General features: G+C 54.8%; 2 protein-coding genes across 2 annotated transcripts; one reads left to right on the top strand and one right to left on the bottom strand.

Annotated features, from left to right (window-relative positions):
• Window positions 1-747: 747 nt before the first annotated feature.
• CACFD1 (calcium channel flower domain containing 1) lies at window positions 748-11,278 on the top strand. The gene is made up of 5 exons (XM_064727851.1): window positions 748-1,079; window positions 5,463-5,535; window positions 5,947-6,072; window positions 6,179-6,286; window positions 6,820-11,278. Exons 1-5 carry the CDS (start codon window positions 953-955, stop codon window positions 6,911-6,913), a joined length of 528 nt encoding a protein of 175 aa, XP_064583921.1. The 5' UTR covers window positions 748-952; the 3' UTR covers window positions 6,914-11,278.
• A 180-nt stretch (window positions 11,279-11,458) lies between these two features.
• SLC2A6 (solute carrier family 2 member 6) lies at window positions 11,459-16,063 on the bottom strand. Its single transcript, XM_064727819.1, has 10 exons — window positions 15,952-16,063; window positions 15,299-15,461; window positions 14,920-15,126; window positions 14,220-14,319; window positions 13,477-13,688; window positions 13,188-13,340; window positions 12,792-12,900; window positions 12,389-12,562; window positions 12,001-12,146; window positions 11,459-11,918 (listed from the first exon to the last, which is right to left on the bottom strand). Exons 1-10 carry the CDS (start codon window positions 16,050-16,052, stop codon window positions 11,763-11,765), a joined length of 1,521 nt encoding a protein of 506 aa, XP_064583889.1. The 5' UTR covers window positions 16,053-16,063; the 3' UTR covers window positions 11,459-11,762.
• Between the last annotated feature and the right edge of the window lie 1,846 nt (window positions 16,064-17,909).

Below are 17,909 nucleotides of genomic sequence, written 5' to 3'. Positions count from 1 at the left end.
TCGAGGAGCTGGATACATCAGCTATCCCTCTGCAGTGCGTGGGTGATGCAGGCCCTGGGCCTTCATTTCCTGTCTGACAGGAGATGGTAATGAAAAGACATCCTTTCCTTAATCCCTTTTTTGTAACCTTTTAGCAGATGGGATCTGTCTTCCCACTCTGCCCTGGATCCCAAGTCTCACTGCTATTTGTTGTTCCAGATCGACCGTGCAGAGCTGGGCTCTGCTTGTGTTCCACGTTCATCTGCACAAAATGCAGCTGTTGCCTTCCTCACTTAGGAGAGTTCAGGGTGTTCCCCTGTCCCATTTGGACACCACCAGCTTGCCAGCTGGGGCATCTGCTTGCAAAGTGCTACTTCTGCTCCCATTTTCAGGGAGAAAACCTAATTCCAGTCAGATAAGGGGGAGTGCAACCCCCTTATCTGGAGAGCAGGATTTTGCAACAGCGTTCAGTTCCCGTCAGTGGGAAGGATTCCCGTTTCCCTTTCTGGAAAACAGAAGATTCCTGTTTCCCTTTCTGGAAAACAGAGCATTCCTGTTTCCCTTTCTGGAGCAGCAAACACTGCCTTGCCTGGATAACAACACCCAGTTGTTCCCGGGGGCACCCAGAGCTGGAGTGAGGTGCTGGCTGTGCCTGGGCTGATGAATATGAGCAGCAGAGCTCTGCCCACAGCCTTTTAATGCAGTGACATCAAAGGCAAAGCCCTGCCTGCTGCCGGGGGGGACCCACAATGCAGCTCGAGCCGGCCGTGGAGCAGCTCCAGGCCCGCTGGCATCACCGCTCTGCAGCCAGCCAGCCTCCATTGTCAGCCCTGGGGGGCCAGCCCTGCATGGGGACACGGGCACAGGCCCAGGCCTGCCTGTAGGGGCTGTCCCCGGGGCTGGCTGCACCAGGGGGTGACACCTGGGGGCTCAGGTGGGTGGCAGGGCGCTGAGCCCCCGGCAGCGGGGGGAGATGAGCTCGCAGGATGAGCAGCTCCCAGCGGCAGCAGCAGAAGCCCCCGAGGCAGCAGCGGCCGATGAGGGCATGACCTGGTGGTACAGGTGGCTCTGCAGGATTGCCGGGGTCATCGGGGGCATGTGTGAGTATCCCCTCCCCTCTGTGTGCCCCCTCCTGCATGACAGAGCTCCTGTCACGCTCCTGACCCCGTTTTGGGGTCCTGACCCCGTTTTGGGGTCATATTGGCTGTGACATGAAGAGTTTTGGGGTGATGGGTTGTGCCAGGCTCTGGGTGCTGGTTTGCTGTGTTTGGGGCAGAAGGGACAATGGTGGCTGTGCCTGCAGCAGGGTGGGCTCAGCTGCTCCTGAAGGATGTGCTCTGTGCTCACTGAGCCCACCAGGGATGTGCTCTGTGCCCACTGAGCCCACCAGGGATGTGCTCTGTGCCCACTGAGCCCACCAGGGATGTGCTCTGTGCTCACTGAGCCCACCAGGGATGTGCTCTGTGCTCACTGACCCTGCTGAACTTTGGCACCCACAGCAGGACGTCACAGGGCAATCTGTAAATCCCTGAGGTTCTTCTTGGCTGTGGCACTCCCTGGCAGTGATGGGAGCAGCAGCTGAGGCCTAGTGCCTGGCAGGCAATTTAGATGGTTTTACAATGAGCACCAGGCTCATGGGGTCAGGTCAGGGCTGGAAGAATGGCCACAGGGTTTGGTTTATCCTATTTGATTTTGGGTGTTTATATGTTCCTACAACTTGTTTTTTCCCCCCCATCCTGACTGTCAGAGCATGTTTCCCATTGCTCCTGTTGCTGATTGCAGAAGGCCTGCCCATGGGTTTTGCTGAAAGTGAAGAATGGTTTGGGTTTGTGCTGTTTGCTTTTAAGGGCTTTGGTAGAACACAGAGAACGGAGCTGCAGACGCAGAGTGAGTTGGCTGAGCTCAGAATTACCTGCTGCTGAAAAAAATTTTCCCAGGGAAAGAGTCTCAGCAAGTTTGCCAGAAATCAGCCTGTCCTGGAGTGCTGTTTTGCTACATTCTGTGGAGAGATTAATAGCTCTTAAAAGCAGGAGGGACTGTTATGACCGCTTAGTCTGATCTCCTGCAGAGCACAGGATGGAGAATTTCTCCTGCTTCAGGTCCACGACTTCAAGTTAAACAAGAAGGTTTCTCAGCCAGTGCAATCAGCCCTGATTTATTCCATCAGCTGGAGCTTTGTGTCTGATCACCCTCTCCCCCTGCCTGCCCCTTCCCATGCCTGCCTTTTGCCTTGGGGCTGGGCTGCACAACCCCACCATGTTTTTGGGGCTGACATTTGCACCCTGTGGTATCACTGGGCAGTCTCCTCTAAGCCCTTTTTGGCCAGGCTGGTGAAACATGTGCTGCTCTCACCGTTCCATGTGCTAGGTGCTGAAATGCTGGAGGTGTGACAGGATTTGGTGGGACTGCTCTGCACACCCCGTGCCCTGCCGGAGGCCCCCGCGCTCCTGGCCCGGCCAGCAGCCAGGAGAGCCAGCTGGGAAGTGTCTGTGGAACAGGTCCCAGGTGGGGGTTCAGAGGAGCAGCTTCTTTCCCACGGGCTGTGGCTGCAGCAGGAGCCTCAGCACTGTTCCTGCAGTTTTATCCCATGCAGAGCTCGGGGTGATGTGGATGGAGGGTGAAGAGCTGGTGGGTCATGCTGGTGGCACTGCCAGCCTCGTGCTACAGCAGCTCGTGAGTGGCTTGAAAGTGCAAATTTCTTCTTTTTCCCTCTCTGTCTATGTGTTTCAAAGCAGCTGAATTATACTTGGATTATTTTTCCAATCTTTTGTTCACAGCTCTACGACCTCGTGGCTTGTTTTTACAGGAAAGATGAGAGTTTTATGTCTTTGGGTGAGTCTGGGAGAAGCTTTTGGAAGAAGAGCCAGGTTCTTAACAGGGTTTGCCAAAGATTTGGGGAGTGACAGCTGGCTCTGGAGCCCTGTCTCTTTATCAGGCAGAGAATGAGACACAAACTCTTCTTATAAACAGGGAAAAGGGGGATTGTGGAAAAAACAACCAGTGCCCCATGGTACCAACACTCCTCTTCAAAATGCTGCTTGTTCAGCACCACCTTGTTGAAGGTGGATGGTTTGGAGAAGAGGTGATGAATAAACCAGCAAGGCTGGAGTTTGCTGTTGTTCTCAGAGCTCGCTGTGAAAGAACAGAACTAATTTATAAGTTTTGTGAGCAACTGGATTGTAATGCTGCTACAGGGCTGGATTATTTCTTACAGAAGGAAAAATTCCCTCAGAAAGGAAGAGAAACTTCGTTAGCGGAGGTGAGACCAGCAGACAACATCTGCCACATGCAAACACCTGCAGCCACAGCTTGCTGCAGCCAGAAAAATCCAAGGGCTGGAGCAAGAACCAGACAGACAAGGTTCAGGATCCCTTTCTGGCTCCTGCACATGCTGGCTTGGTGACCTTGGCCAAGTCCCTTCTCTCCTTGTGTTCCTGTTTGTAATGGGACGAGGAGAGTCTGTGGCTTTTGTAAAACACTCTAGGAGCAAAAATAGGCTTGTGTTGAGGACAGTGACCAGCTGCTGGAAATGAATAGAGCCTTTGTAGGGAAGGGTGTCCTTCCCCCCTCATTTTAGCTCCCAGTTATTTGTGCTTCCTCAGGGATTCGAGATGGGACAGCAGTTAAACAAATGGCAGAACTGTCTGTCTCCCATAGCTTACGTGCCATGGAGCATTATCTGTGTTTTAACCCTGTTGTGAGGCCTCTGTTTGAAAAGAAAACATTTTAAAAACAAATTTTTGGCTTGGCAGGGTTGGAATCGGCTCCTGCCCTGGTGGGACAAGGATGTACCAGGCTGTGTGGGACAAGCAGCTCTGCAAAGGAGACCCAAGGTCACTGAGTTGTCCTGTGGCTGTTGGCAGCAGCTCTGGGGGCAGTGCTCCTGTGATCCCAAACCTTTGACTCCTTTCCTGCTGCTCCTGCTGACGTGGGGCTTGCTCAGCTCTGTTTCCTGGGTCATTAGTCCTCTGCCAACCAGGCTGGTTGCTGAACTAGGACTGCTGCAGGGACACGGTGCTGCAGGGTTGTTTTGGAGTGTTTGGGGACAAAACCGAACCAGAAACCTGGCAAAGCAACCCCTGGTTGGTTTGATTAGGGAAAAAAAACGTGCTTGGAAAAGAACATTCTGCTTCTCTTGGTTTGTTGTGTGGTGGAGACCTGCTGGGAACTGCCTGAACCTCTGTGCTCTGCTGGAATCCTGTTTGCCATTGCTCCTCTCCAGCTGTTTGCACCTGTGACCATGAACAGATCACCTCACCCCCGTGCCTCAGTTTCCCCTGGGGACAGTGACAGTGGAACCTGTGGCATGGGAGGGTGAGAAGTGCCCTTGGAGCACAGACATTAGCAAAACCTCTGGAATATCCCCTCTGCTAGCTGATCTTGTTCTTGCAGGGCTCTACAAAAGATTTTGGGTCCTGTGGAGTTAGTTCTAGGAAGTGTTAAAAAATAATGTTTTTTGGTATTTCCTAAGACCAGGAGGTCATTTGCTCATGGGATGACCTTCAATCTGTCCTGCCATTGCCTGCAATTCTGCTTCCCAGCTTGGTAAACAAGGATAACTATTTTTAAAGGAACTTTGAGGATTCAGCAGCGACTGCTTAAAAGAAACCTTGCAAGCATGTGCCAGGCTTTTGAAGGTCAGGGCTGCTCACAGCACCTCTGCTCAGGGATCCCCTCAGCAGACACCCAAAATCCTCAATCCAGGGCTGGTCTCATCCTCAGAGAGAGGCTCTGCTGCTCTCCATCATCCCCAAGACAGCCTTTAAAGGCTATAGAATCCATTTTAGGTGGAGTTTTACAGTGTGATGATGTTTGCTGAGGTGCGTCTCCTGCCCTCCCAGCTGAGCTCGAGTTCCTGGTGCCAGCTGCGGCCCTGGCAGAGGGAAGGGCCCATATCAGGTGCCAGGAACACTCTGCAAGTTTAATGAGGCAGCAGGGAGGTGGGTGCAGCTCAGCTCAGTCACTGCTGCCTGGTTCCTCTCCCTGAGTTACAGAGCCAGGAGCACTGGGGTTATTTTGGGCTTTATTCACTTCCTTTTGTATTACCAGAGACCCCAACTTGGCTTTTTTCTGCCCATCTCTGGTGAAGCTACACAGAACCAGCAGTGAGTGGCAGAGCTGGGTTCACCTCTGCTGTATTTATTATTTTCCTCTGTGCAAGCCATGTTTCTGCTGAACTTGCCCTGTGCTGCTCAGAGGTGGAACCTGCTGGCACTGTTTGTCTACCTTGGTACATAAAATCCAGGTGCACATCCTGGACTCCATGTGGAGGCAAATGTTGCTCTACACAAGGGAAATAATTGTTGGAACAGCACTCAGAGCAAAAGGAGACTAGAGGAGGGCTCTTCCTTGCATTCCAGGCTCCTTTTGGGCCACCAGACCTTTCCACCCACCATCCTGTGCAGCCCTGCAGTGCCCACAGGTGCTGGCCAAGGGCATTCAGGGTTGGTCATGGTGGTCACTGAAAACCTCTTTCTTTCCAGCCTGTGCCATTTCTGGTCTCTGGAACTGTGTCACCATCAACCCCCTGAACATCGCAGCCGGCGTGTGGATGATGTGAGCAGGTTTTATTTTCATTTTCCTGCTGGGAGGGAGGCATTGTTAACCAGACCCCACCGAGGGGGGCAAAGCTGCCCTGCTTGGGCAGTGGATGGGAGTGAAACATCCACCAGGCTCTGGGAATTGCCAGGCAGGTTGAGATGTTAGGTTTATTCTGTTTATATTATTTCTTTATGGGATTTTAGGTAAATACCATGATACCCTTGTCCAAAATAAATCTGGGGCAGCAGGACTGGGAAATTTGGAAATTATCAAGAACTGAGGGGGGAGCAGAGTGGGGCCCGGCCTTACTATCCCCTCCACCTGCATGGAGCATGGAATATCTGCTCTCTGTGGGCCTGGGGGGCATTGCTGACCCAAACTCTGGTGCCTAAAAGCAGGATTAACTCTGGTTTCCTCTCTCTGGAGGCTCAACGCCTTCGTGCTGTTCCTGTGTGAGGCCCCTTTCTGCTGCCAGTTCATCGAGTTCGCCAACGCCGTGGCCGCCAGGGCCGACCGGCTGCGGGCCTGGCAGAAAGCAGCTTTCTACTGCAGGTGAGGATGCTCCTGAGGGCTCATGGTGGGCACACCCCGGGGAAAGAACACCCCTGCAGCCCCTGGGGAGCGGGGCCCTGCTCTGAGGGCTGCCCCTGTCTTGCAGCATGGCCGTGTTCCCCGTCATACTCAGCCTGACGCTGACCACGCTCCTGGGCAACGCCATCGCCTTCGCCACCGGCGTGCTCTACGGAATGTCGGCCCTGGGAAAGAAGTAAGAGAGGTTCAGGTGCTCAGGGAGGGCAGGGAAGGGGGAGATGGAGCTCCAGAGCTGCCCCATCTGCCTCCCTAAGGCTCTACTTTGCTGGTGCACAAACCGTGCTGAGGTGTGAGCGTGGATCATTCCACGTTCTCCCTCACGGCAGAGAAAATCTCCGTCACCTCAGGGCCCTGTGAGGAGAGGTCATGGGGGCTGCTGAAGCTCTGAGTTTTGTGGGTTCTGAGGGCCCCATCCTTCTGCCCTGTGAGGGAAGGCCCTGGGGGCTGCTGAAGCTTTGAGTTTTGGGAGTTGTGAGGGTCTCACCCTTCTGCCCTGTGAGGGAAGGTCCTGGGGGCTGCTGAAGCTCTGAGTTTTGGGGGTTCTGAGGGTCCCACTCTTTTGTCTGCAACTGTTGGGTGGATGGGCCCAGCTTTGGGGGTTGGGGAGGGCCAGCAAGTGTGGTTTGACCCCTGGAATCCCTTGGCACGGAGAGGCAGCCCCAGCTGGGACAGTCCCTGCCATGCCCACGCTGTCCCTTGTCCCCACAGGGGAGATGCCATCTCCTACGCCCGCATCCACCAGCAGCAGAAGCAGATGGATGAAGAGAAGCTGACGGGGAGCCTGGAGGGACAGGCTCTCTGAAGGACACGAGCTCTGGGTGGCATCTCCTGGACATGGTGAAGATGTGGAAATCTGCTGTGCCCTTCCCTCTGTCCTCTCGGCGCCCTGCTACACCACGATGTCCCTGGACACTGCAGCAAGTGGGAATCTCAGGGGCTGGGGCAGGCTGTGTCCTCTCCTCACACCAGCAGCCAGACCTCAGCACGTCTCTCCTTCTCTCCTCAGCTCTCAACCCAAACAGTGCCCCTGTTTTTTAATATTTTCTTTTCTTTTTGCTGCAGAGGTGCTGGCTCTCTGAGTGCTGCTTTCACAACTTTCACAACCTTTTATTTTTTTCCTGGACTGCCCTGTGGATGGGTGAGGAGGGACAGAGGACCTGCCAGTGCAGGTTCCATGTGTTAGGAACACTCCCTGGGATGGCCCTTCCCAGGTACAACACCTAAAACCCCCTGGTGCTTAACCTTGGTCTTCCACTGTTTTAATTATGGGACCAGGCACTGGAGGCATCGCTGCACAGGAAAGGATTTCCAGAAAAACTCATCTAAAGATAAAATCCATCTCTTCAAGGGAGCTGCCAGAGCTGCTGGGCAGATCCTGGGGCCTCCAAAGCACAGTCCCTGCTTCCTCTGGATACAACTACAGGCAGCGACTGCCATTTACTTGAATTATAAGAATTAATTACTTTGTCTTAATAAGGGCACTTTTCTTAAGCTTCACTCTTCTACTGGGGCAGAAGGGAAACAATATTTGCTGTACCTCAGCTGAAAAGGATGTTGTTTCTTGAGCCAAGTGGGATTTTTTGCTGGTGTGAGGTTCACTGATGAGCAGGAGCATTCCTGCCTTGTGAGCCTGGGACTCTGCATCCCTCTGTGAAGGGACCTGCTCTGCTTGCCTGCTCTTTGGGATTGTGGTTTTTGCATCAATCCTGAGCTGGTTTTGTATGGGAAGGTGGCACAACTTCCCTGTGCAAACAGAGAGAAGGCTGCACCATTTCAGTGTGGACAGCTGGGATGTTTTACTTTGCTATTCCAGGCTCTTTCTGTGGTTTTCACATTGTATTTTCTGTTTGCTTTGTACCATGCAGTACAAAACTGCTCACTAAGTCCAGATCCCCCTCTTTTCATCCCAGTTTGTCCTGGGGATTTTAATTTATTTGATTTTTATATGGTTGCTTTTTGTTTTGATTAGGAAAAAGGGGAATAATTTATTTCTAGTTATTTAAGTACTTTAATGGGACTCATTTTCTCTGGATATAGGAGAAAGGAGTGCTCTGTTTTCTGTCCTTCACAGGGCTGCCTCATTTCACCAGGGGTCTCTGAACCCAGGGACAGCCCTGGCTGCTGCAAAATCCAATTTCAGCCTTCAGAGTGTTTCTCAGATTCTTCAAAAAAAGTGTGTTGTCCTTTGACCCCTTTGTTGTCTTCTGGGCCACAAACTTGACAAACTGTGTTTTCCCCTTCTTCTGGGAGAGAGAAGGAGGAAAACTGGGCTGTAACTGCTGGACTGGGACAGCCACCAGCACTGTGTGTCCCAGTTTGAATCCTTGGGTACAGAGGGCTTGTGCTGTGCTCTGAGAAATGCTGCTGGAGGCTCAGTGCTGTCTGTCTGTCAGAGGGGTCTGTCCGTGCTGAAAACTCTCCTCAAGCCCTGCCCTTCCTCAAGCTGCTGGCTCCTGTGAGCTGCTGCTTCTTCCCTGGAGCTCAGGAGCTGTGAGGATTCCAGGATTTCCTGGATGTGGGCACCCTTTTTGTGCAAAGCCCCTTCCCCCCCACCTTTGAACTGGGATTGCTCCAACACCCCTTGTCTGGGGTGCAGAGCAGGCACCACCAGCCTGGATTTTTTCCATAAAGGAAGGGTTTTTTCCCTCAAAGCTGTGCTGGTTTGGAGCCCCCAGCCCTTGGCTGATCCCTGGTGCCATGCAGGAGGAATGGGGGGTATTCCTGAGGGAAAAACTTCTGGGTGCTGCAAGGGCAGAGCCCTGCCTCAGGAATGGGCACAGGCTTTGATTTCAGGGGGGTGTGGGGAGTTCTGTAGTGTTTAGTAGAGGAATGTTGCAGACTGATGCATGTCAATGTCTCTGGTAGTGACAGCTTTGCTCTGTGAGTAGTTCTGCAGTAGCTTTAGTGTCAGGAGGCCAATGGCAAAGCAGAGCTCAAGGGCTGAGATTTCCAGGGTGCTCTGAGGGAGCACAGAGCTGGTGGGACCCTCATCTGCCTCTCCTCCTGCATGGTCCCTGTGGCTGGGGCAGGTGGGTGCTGCTCCAGGGCACCTGCAGGGCCCACTCTGCTCCTTGGCACTGAGGCAGGAGACCCAGCAGTGCTGTCACAGTGTTCTGTGGCAGCAGGGTGTGGCCCTGGGGCTGAGGCAAGGGAGAAATGTGCATCAATCTGCCACCATGAGAGGGTGGCAAAGCTCAGTGAGCTGAAAATGGGCCTCAAGGACTCCCCTGACTGAGCTGGGCTGGAGCCTTTGGCCACAGTGCTTGAAGTGTCTGTGCTGCCTCCACTGGAGGTGTCTCAGATCCGTATTCCAAGGGTGGTGACTCCTACAGGGTCCTGTCTGGAGTGGGAACCCTTGGGAATTTTGGCTGTCTGCTGCAGCAGGAACCAAGCCAGATGCTGCCAGACAGGCTTGGTGACAGCACCCTGGCTTGTAAGAGCTGTAGTGACATCAGTGGATGGTCTCACCCCCATGTGGGCCTGTTTGGTGGAGATAGGAAGGAGCTTTAGAGTAGAGTAGCATCCCAGTAGTTAATGCCAGTGCATGGTGCTTGTTAGTTGTGTTTAGAGGCATCCGTGGGGTGCTTGGAGCTGTGTGAGGACAAATGAGGCTCAAACCCTGCTCTGGAGGTTTCACAGGCTCAACCCAACCCCTGCTGAGGGCATCCAGAAGGGATGGCGGATCCAGAGGGGCTCTGTGGGGCAGGGTCTGCTCTCCAGGCCTTGGAAAGGAGATGGTGTGAGGGCTCAGGGGGTGACACGCTGAGGACAGAGCTGGAAGGACCCCTGGGGAGCAGTGGCCTGTCACACACCAGTCACCAAGGCAGGTTTGTGCACTGTGCCACTCTTCCATGCCTCTGCCACTCATGTGTGGCAGCTCTGTGTCCCATGGGGCGTGAAGAGCAGGGCAGAGCTCGCTGCTCTGTAACACCCATGATTCTCTGTGTGTGCAGTGAATGAAAACACCATTCTACCTCTGGAAAGAGCCACTGTGATTTCTCACACTCCAAATGTTGTAGCAAAAGCCCTGGGACTTGCTGTGCTGGAGGAAGGAGGTCACTCAGAAAATGCTCCTCCAGTGGGGTTCTCTCAGGAGCTGGAGTCCAACCTCGTTTCCTAGTGGGGCATTTCCTCCTTAGGCTGAGCCCTGGGAAGCTCAATTCATCTCTGTCATTTTTTTCCTCAGGAAAAAACATCCACTGTCTTCAGGGAAGGGTTTCACTGAAGTGAAGGTATCAAGAGCTGGTCCCTAGCCATGTGAGAAAGAGAATGCTCGAGCTCAGGGCTGCCAGAAATCCTGATCTTCAGAAAGTCAGTGGAAACCAGAGGCTCTTGAGACCTCTTGTAGTCAGGCCATGCTTAGAAAAAGTTGTGTTCCAGCCAGGGCTGAACATCTTTCTGGAAAAGGGTCTCAGCAGCAAAAGGTAGGCTTAATACTGAATGTTTTCTGTGTTTTTTATTTTGGCCCACCACTCTCCCTCTGTCCTAAGCTGTTTTAAATTAATGCTGTGACAAAGCACATCTCCTAGGTGATTTCTCATCTCCTGCTGCAGGAGATCAGAATGGCAGCTGGCACATCTGGAGGGCTGGCTCAAACATGCTGTTTTACCCCCTGCTTCCTCAGGACAGCCGGCTGAATGTCCCAGGAATAGCCCTTGGGGTGCCAAGTGCATTTCAAGATCTTGGACAAATGCTTGGGCACATCCTGTCCCAGCTCAGCCTTGTGCCTCTGCCCTTTTGGGAGGAGTCAGGCTGGACTGAGCAAGGCCATTTGTTCCTCACAGCCATAACCACCTCCTGCAGCCGTGTTTTACCTCGGGTTAGCTCTAAAAAATAATTATAAAATGTTCTTAATCTTGCAGGACACACAGGAAAGGGGTAAGACTGATTTGCTACTAACTATGCAGTTGAAATCTCAAAGTGATGGAGGTGGAGGCACATCCACCTCCCTCTTTGTGTGGTGGGAAGGACCCACCCCAGCACAAAGTGTTGTCAGTACTCACTGTGTCTTTCCCACAGGGAATCACTTGCACTACAGCTGGATGTTTGTCTGTTCCCACTCTTTTGTCCTGGGTTTTCTTTGTGAACTGTATTTGGTCTTGTTCATTAGGCTTCTAGTGTAATGTGTGTTTTTAGAGCAATAAAATGTGGCAGCTTTTTATACAAATGATCTGTCTCTGCCTCTTTCACAGTCCTTGAGTGCCTGACACTGCTCTGGGGAGCTGCAGGCTGCTGTGCTCCCCTTGGCCCAGTCCTGCTCTGCCTCTCCCATCCCTCCCTTCTCTGCAAATCAAGGCAATGTCCTGCAGTTGGAGGCAAAACTGTTTTATTCTTGCAGCTACATGATGAGCTTTTGCTGTAAACTCAGCTCCAGCCAAGCCCTCAGACTCTCAGGCTGCTGATGAAAGGGCAACCACAGTCTCCTGCCCACACTGTTATTCTTCCAGGACACCTTCATCTCCAGCCTGGCCCTGCTGGTGACCTGCTCCCATCCCAAGGGTTGACAGGAGGAGAAGGTAAAGTTCCAGCTGGCAGCTTCTACAGCCAGAGCAAGGTGATCACTGCTGCCCCTTCCTGTCCCACAGGGAGCTCCAGCCTCCACTTCCAGCAGCACAAGTTTGCTTCGCCCTCAGCCTGGGCAAGGGCAGCTCCTACCTCAGGAAGGACCTCCTGCCAGTCCTGAAAAAGGCCTCAATCTGCTCCAGGGACCTGCCTTTGGTTTCAGGGACACAGCAGCCTGTGAATAAGATGTTCCCAGCATTGATGACAGCGAAGAACAGGAAGGGCACCTCGAGGCCGAAGGCATTCTGGAAAGGAGCAGAAAGCAGCTGTGAGCTGGTGCAGAGAGGGGCTGGGAGGGGCTGCTGGACACCCCCAGGCAGTACCCACCACGACTGGGAGGAAGAACTGGGTCAGGGTGAAGGCTGTCAGCCAGCTCACAAGCACACAGAGGCCTGAGGCAACCCCACGGGCTTTGAGAGGGAGAATCTCTGACATCAGCAGCCAAGTGATGGGGCCCCAGCCCATGGCATAACCTGCAGGGGAGAAGAGGAGGGGGTCAGGCCTGTGCTGAAGATCACTGAGGAGTGCAGAAGAACCCTGAGCAATCATTATGCCTCCCATTCAAGTCATTCCTCATGCCACCTTTCTTGCTCTTCCAGGGATATCTGCCTTCCTTCCCCCTCCAACCCCAATCTCCTGGCTCCACATCACCCTGCCGTGGATGAGAAACACCCTCCCCTGGCTGGTGGCCAGTCCTGTGGCTCTCTGCACCTACCCATGATGAAGAACATGGTTGCCAGGAGGGGGATGAGGGTGATGTAGTTTGTTGGCTCAGCAGGGAGGTTGGCAGAGCTCGCCAGGGTGGTGTTGGCCACGGTGCTGTTGTGAGAATCTGGCTCAAAGTAGATGTAGAGCCCCATGGTCAGGTTGGAGACCAACATGACACCAGCTGTGGAGAGAGGCAGCAGCACAGTGAGAATGAGGGGCGAGTGATTCCTCTCCTGGGAATGCCTCTGCTGAGGAGCTGAAGCACCACCAAGGGAAAAAGACCTCCCTGCCTCCCTTCCTGAGCCCTGTAGGGCTGAAATTTCCACTCCTGCACACTTGCAGAGCTCCTGGAAATCCTTCAATAGGAGCTTCCCTTGGGAACACAGTGGCAGAAGTGGAGAGAGCCATACCTGATACAAACAGGAGAATCTTCCTGCCAGCTTTGTCCATGGACACAGCAGCGATGACCACCGCAGACAGACGCACCAGGCCGACCAGAGCTGCATCATACTCTGCTTTCTGCAAAAAACCCATGGGGAAGCTGAGCTGAGGAAAGGGACAAGTGCCTACAGCTGCTGAGGGCTTGGCCAAGGCTGTTCCCCCAGTAGGAGACTGGAGATGATGAGCCTGAACTCAGAGGAGGAGCAGGGACACAGTGGGGCCAGTCCTGCTCCCCATCCTCCCTCAGCCTTTTTCAGGGCAGGTCCTTTAGAAAAGGGTTTTATGTCTGTAGGGAAGTGGGAGCATTGGGCAACCCTCACTGAAGGCCCAGGCAGCCTGAGCAGGAGCTGAAAGCCAGGGCTCACCAGGATGACAGATGTTTTCTTGAATATCGGCTGCAGGTACACGAGGATGCAGGTGACCCCTGAGAGCTGCTGCAGGAACCTCATCAGCCCTGAAATCAGGATGGGCTTGTAAAGAAAGGGGTCCTTGAGCTCAGCACAGGAAACCCGACGGCTCTGAGGGGCACAAAGGCAGAAACACAAAGTGAGAACCTCTGGGAGCCATGTGGCATCCAGAGGGTGGCTCAGGAGTCACCCAGGAGATGGATTTTGCAGTTTTCATGTTATTTCTGCCCATGCAGAACTTCCTCACCTGCTTCCTCACGCTGTCCTTGATCTGCTCGTACTCCCGGGCATAATCTGTGTCCTGACCCCTCAGCCAGCACAGGGAGCCCAGGGCCTCCTCCTCCTTGCCCTGGGAGAGCAGGAACCGGGGCGAGTTGGGCATGAAGCAGAGCAGGAGGACCATGGCAAGCACCGGCACCTCCCCGGCCACGGCCAGCCAGCGCCAGTCCAGGACCAGCCCTGCCAGAGCAGCACAGTTAGGGGAAAACCACTCAGGAATGGGTGTCCTGGCCTTGCCTCCACCTGAGCACCCCAATGATTTCATTTAATAAACACAGCAGGAAAAACAGTAATAACAAAAAATATATTTTGAATGTATTCACTCCTGTTACAGCAGCATTTCCAGCAGTATCATATGGGGAAATTCCAGCAAATCTGAGAGTATCCAGCAAGATCCTGCCACAACCAGGGCATGTGCTGGCAGATGATGCACAGGGATATCATTGTGTGCTGCCCTTGAGCCCTGGCAAAATCTCAGGACCTGGATCTGTGGGCACAGTGATGGCCACAGGTCCACATGGGCTATGGATTCATCCCTCAGGGCACACACACCAGGGTAAGGGGCATGAATGACCTGTCCAGCCCCCTCAGCACAGCTGTGCTGGTGGGTACAAGGGGAACAAGCCCTCACCTGCTGAGAAGGTTGTTTATTTTAAGCTCCCCCTCCCCACAGTGTTGCCCTGGCCACTGGAACACCACTGAGATACTTACCCAGAGCGTACAGGACGAGGGAGCCCAGCACTGCCATGATCTGGGGACAGGCACCCAGCATCCCCCTGACCCCCGGGTGGGAGATCTCCGAGATGTAAACCTGCACAGGGACAGCACACACTTCACAGAGCTGCAACATCCCCTTGTCACCCACTGCTCCTGCCCTCTGTCACCTCACTGTCACACCCTGTGACCAGAGGAAACCCAAATTGCTGGGGAATTGCCCTCTGAGGGTGGGGACCAGATGGGTTCTGCTGCTTCTGGCCAGAGGAGGGACAGCCTGGCCGGCAGCACTGCTTCCCTCCTTCCCCCGGTGTGGGAGAAGTGCTCCAGTGGCTCCGTTACTGGAAAGAGGTGCCCTGGTGTTACTCAACCCCTGCCTTCCCCTCTGTGTGAAACACGAGCCTGCTGTTCGGGAGGAAATAACTGCTGGGAGGAGCAGGGGCTGAGGACCTGCCTTGTCTTTCCTGCGGGCGAGGAAATCCAGCCCCAACAGCGGGTACACCCTCCCCAGCCCTGGTGCTGCATCCTCCCCATCCCCGCTCTCCCAGACACAGCTCTGGGGCTCTGCTGGTGCCTTCAAAAAGCAGCGGGGTGCCCCAGCATCATCCCCGGGGTCATCCGGGGCACCACAGCACCTGCTGCCCTGCATCCCCCTGCCCATCCAACCCTCCTGCCCCGCATTCCCCTGGCACATTACCGGGATGGAAGCAGAGGTCACTCCGCCGGCGTAGCCCGTCAGCACCCGGCCCAGCAGCAGCATCCAGAGGCCCTGGGCTCCGGCCAGCAGCGCGTACCCCAGCGCCGAGGGCAGAGCCGAGAACATGATGCTCAGCTTGCGGCCCAGGCAGTCGTTGAGCAGCATCGTGCTGAGCCCGCCCGCCGCCGCTCCCAGCGTGAACACCGACTGTGGGGCATGTGGAGAGAGGGGCTGAGTGAGCCTGGCATCCCCCCGGGCATCCCTGGCTCTGCCCCATCCTGATCCCGAGCTCCTTATAACCCTTCCTGTGTGAGCCTGGCATCCCCCCGGGCATCCCTGGCTCTGCCCGCACCCTGGCCAGGATAACCCCCCTCCTTACCCCGAACCAGGGCGCTGTGTGCTGGTCCAGCCTCAGCGCAGGGCTGGGATGATCCTCCAGGGCAGGGATGACTGGGGAGGGATAAACCAGGGCGAAGCCGAAGCTGAAGTTGCCCAGGACAGCGGCAAACACGGCCAGGTAGAGCCGCTTGTTGTGGAGGCTCCTGGGGGAGGCACAGAAGGACAGGGACGTGTTGGGTGCCAGCAGAAACTCAAACCCTGCTTCCCCCAGCCTCTGGTGACAGCCACGGAGGGATTTTCCTGGGGAATGGCTCTGCACAGCCCCAGGCTGGTGGGGTTTCTCTGTGCTACAGCTTCTCTCTGTGCCAGGCAGTTTTCAGGGGGTTCAACAAAGTGAGAAAAGCAGAGGCTGGAGCTGGGTGGCACCACGGACCCAGTGGCAGCTGGTTCATCCCAGCAGAGCAAGGAAAAAGTTCTTGCAAAGCACCTGTGCCCTCAACAGGACCTCTTGCCCCAAAAGAATCACACAAACCCATCAGGCTTCCAAGTGGGCTCCTCCAGCCACCTTGGGCAGGATGGGATCCCATCCCAAAGCAATGGCAGGAATTTGGAACAGCTCTTCGCCCAGCTCCCCCAGCCCACTGCCCTCGGGATGGGGGACACAGCCCAACCTCTGCCCACCTTGCTCCTCACCTCAGGTACTCCTTGTCGAGCCTCCTGGCAGTGCCCTCGGGGAAGGTGTGGTACGAGGAGCTCGTTTTCCTCACCAGGGGCTCTCGGTCCCTGCTCTCCATGGCTGTGCAGGGCTCTGCTGCTGCTGCTGCTGCTCTCGGGGCGGATGCTGGGGCTGCCCAGGGGAAGAGGAAGAAGAGGCACTGAAAATGAAAGGGGAGAGGCTGCCTGGCGTTGCCTAATCACAGAAATCTGTGCCTTGTGGGCTTACACCCTGCTGCCCCTCAGCAGGAAACTGGGGGGGCCGGAAAACCAGCAGGAGGAGAGCCAGGGGTGACAGTGATGGTGACAGTGATGGTGACAGAGATGCCCTGCAGTCTTCACCCTGCCCAGCCCCACAGACACCAACCCCTCCCACTGCAGGGATGGTCCTCACAGAGCTGGGTTCACCAGCAGAAACATCTCCACTTGCTAAGGCCATGTCTCTCCCACTGAGGAACTGGTACCAGTCAGACCGGCCCAGTGCTGCCTCTGTTTACAGGGGAAAATTCCATCTGGGGGAGCCCCCAGAGCCACCCTAGGAAAGGGTTTCCAGTGTGGAACAGAGGTGGGGAAGAGGCAGGAGAGGAAAGCAGAGGGAGGTGAACAAGGGATGGGCACAGGAGCAGGGGATGGGGATGAAGGGCAGTGATGAGGATGGAAATGCGAGAGCAGCATCTCTGCCACAATGGGTGGGCCCAGGCTGCCCATGGGTGGATTTTCCCTCTCACCCTGCTCCCCTCAGCCCCTCAGGGCTTTGTGGAGACCCTGTTGTGCTGGGACATCTGCAGGTCCAAAGGGCTTTATCTGTGTCTTGCTAGCTCTGAACACAAAGCCACTTGGATTTAATTAGCAAAAGCTCTATTTCTCCAAACTACCACAGTGCTGCTCCTGTTTCCATCATTCCCCTTGGCCCCTGGTGCTTTTTGGAAGACATGGATGGTTTCTGCACCCCAAGCCCATGTTGGGGGTGCAGTGACACCTCAGGAACTGCTGTGTCTGTTCTGTGCAAGCTGGTTCTGCTTCTGCAGCCACCCAGAGCTGCCTTGTCTGTCTGATCCTGCAGGGGATTTACAGCTGACTCAGGCACTCGGGGCTCTGATTTCCCCAAAGGAAGAAAGGTCATGGACTGGGGGGACAGAGGGGTGGGCAGGACAGCTCATCCAAAAAATTTACAGCTCTTTGTTGGTCTGAGCAGGGAGGTCACAACAGACCTGGGGCTGGTCCCTGTGCCCTTCCATCAGCAGGCACCAGCAGTTTCCTCCCTCGCTTGCACTTTGCTCCATGAATTTGGGCTGGCTTCCACTTCATGATTTTGCAGCATCCATCCCTGAAACACAGAGGGTTCTCCAGTTTCTGTGCAGATTTGTCAACTGCTTCAAGCAGGAAATTACTTTGTGTCTTGAAAACCCTCCAAGCACCTGTAACTCTGGGAAGGGGAGCTGCTGTCTGTGCTGCTCTTGGCTCGGGGCTCAGCCCCTGGCTGCTCTGTCCCTGAGTGTCCCCTGAGGGAAGGAGTCCCTCGAGCGTGGTGGAACAACTTGCACCACATCCTCCCTCTGCTCAGTGTTTTTTTTTTAATAAAAGTGCATTTTTGGTATGGAATAAAGGATCCACCACCTTGCCCCAGATCTCCCTGACCGGCTGTGGGTCCCTCCAAGCCAGAAAGGGGTGGGTGAGGTGAGAGCAGACTCAGTGGCAGGGCTGTCTCTGGTGGGCTGTGCTTGGCCATCCTCACACGGCAGTGGCTCCTGCTGTCTGCAGCCAATACCAGCTCCAGGGTGGACAGGGGAGGGCTGAGGTGCCCACTTTGGGAAAGCAGAGCAGCCCCTGGCTGATTAAAGGGCAATCTGGTTTTGTTGAGAGCTGTTGGCTGCCTCGGCTCAGTGATGCATTGCTCCAGCTCCCCAGGACCTTCCTCCCCCCCCAACAGCTGGGAG

This window comes from Zonotrichia leucophrys, chromosome 17, assembly GCF_028769735.1.
Source record: "Zonotrichia leucophrys gambelii isolate GWCS_2022_RI chromosome 17, RI_Zleu_2.0, whole genome shotgun sequence".
In the NCBI taxonomy this organism is placed as follows: Eukaryota; Metazoa; Chordata; class Aves; order Passeriformes; family Passerellidae; genus Zonotrichia; species Zonotrichia leucophrys.
The sequence above is the reverse complement of the archived record's forward strand: the minus strand, read 5'-3'. Positions and strand labels throughout refer to the sequence as shown.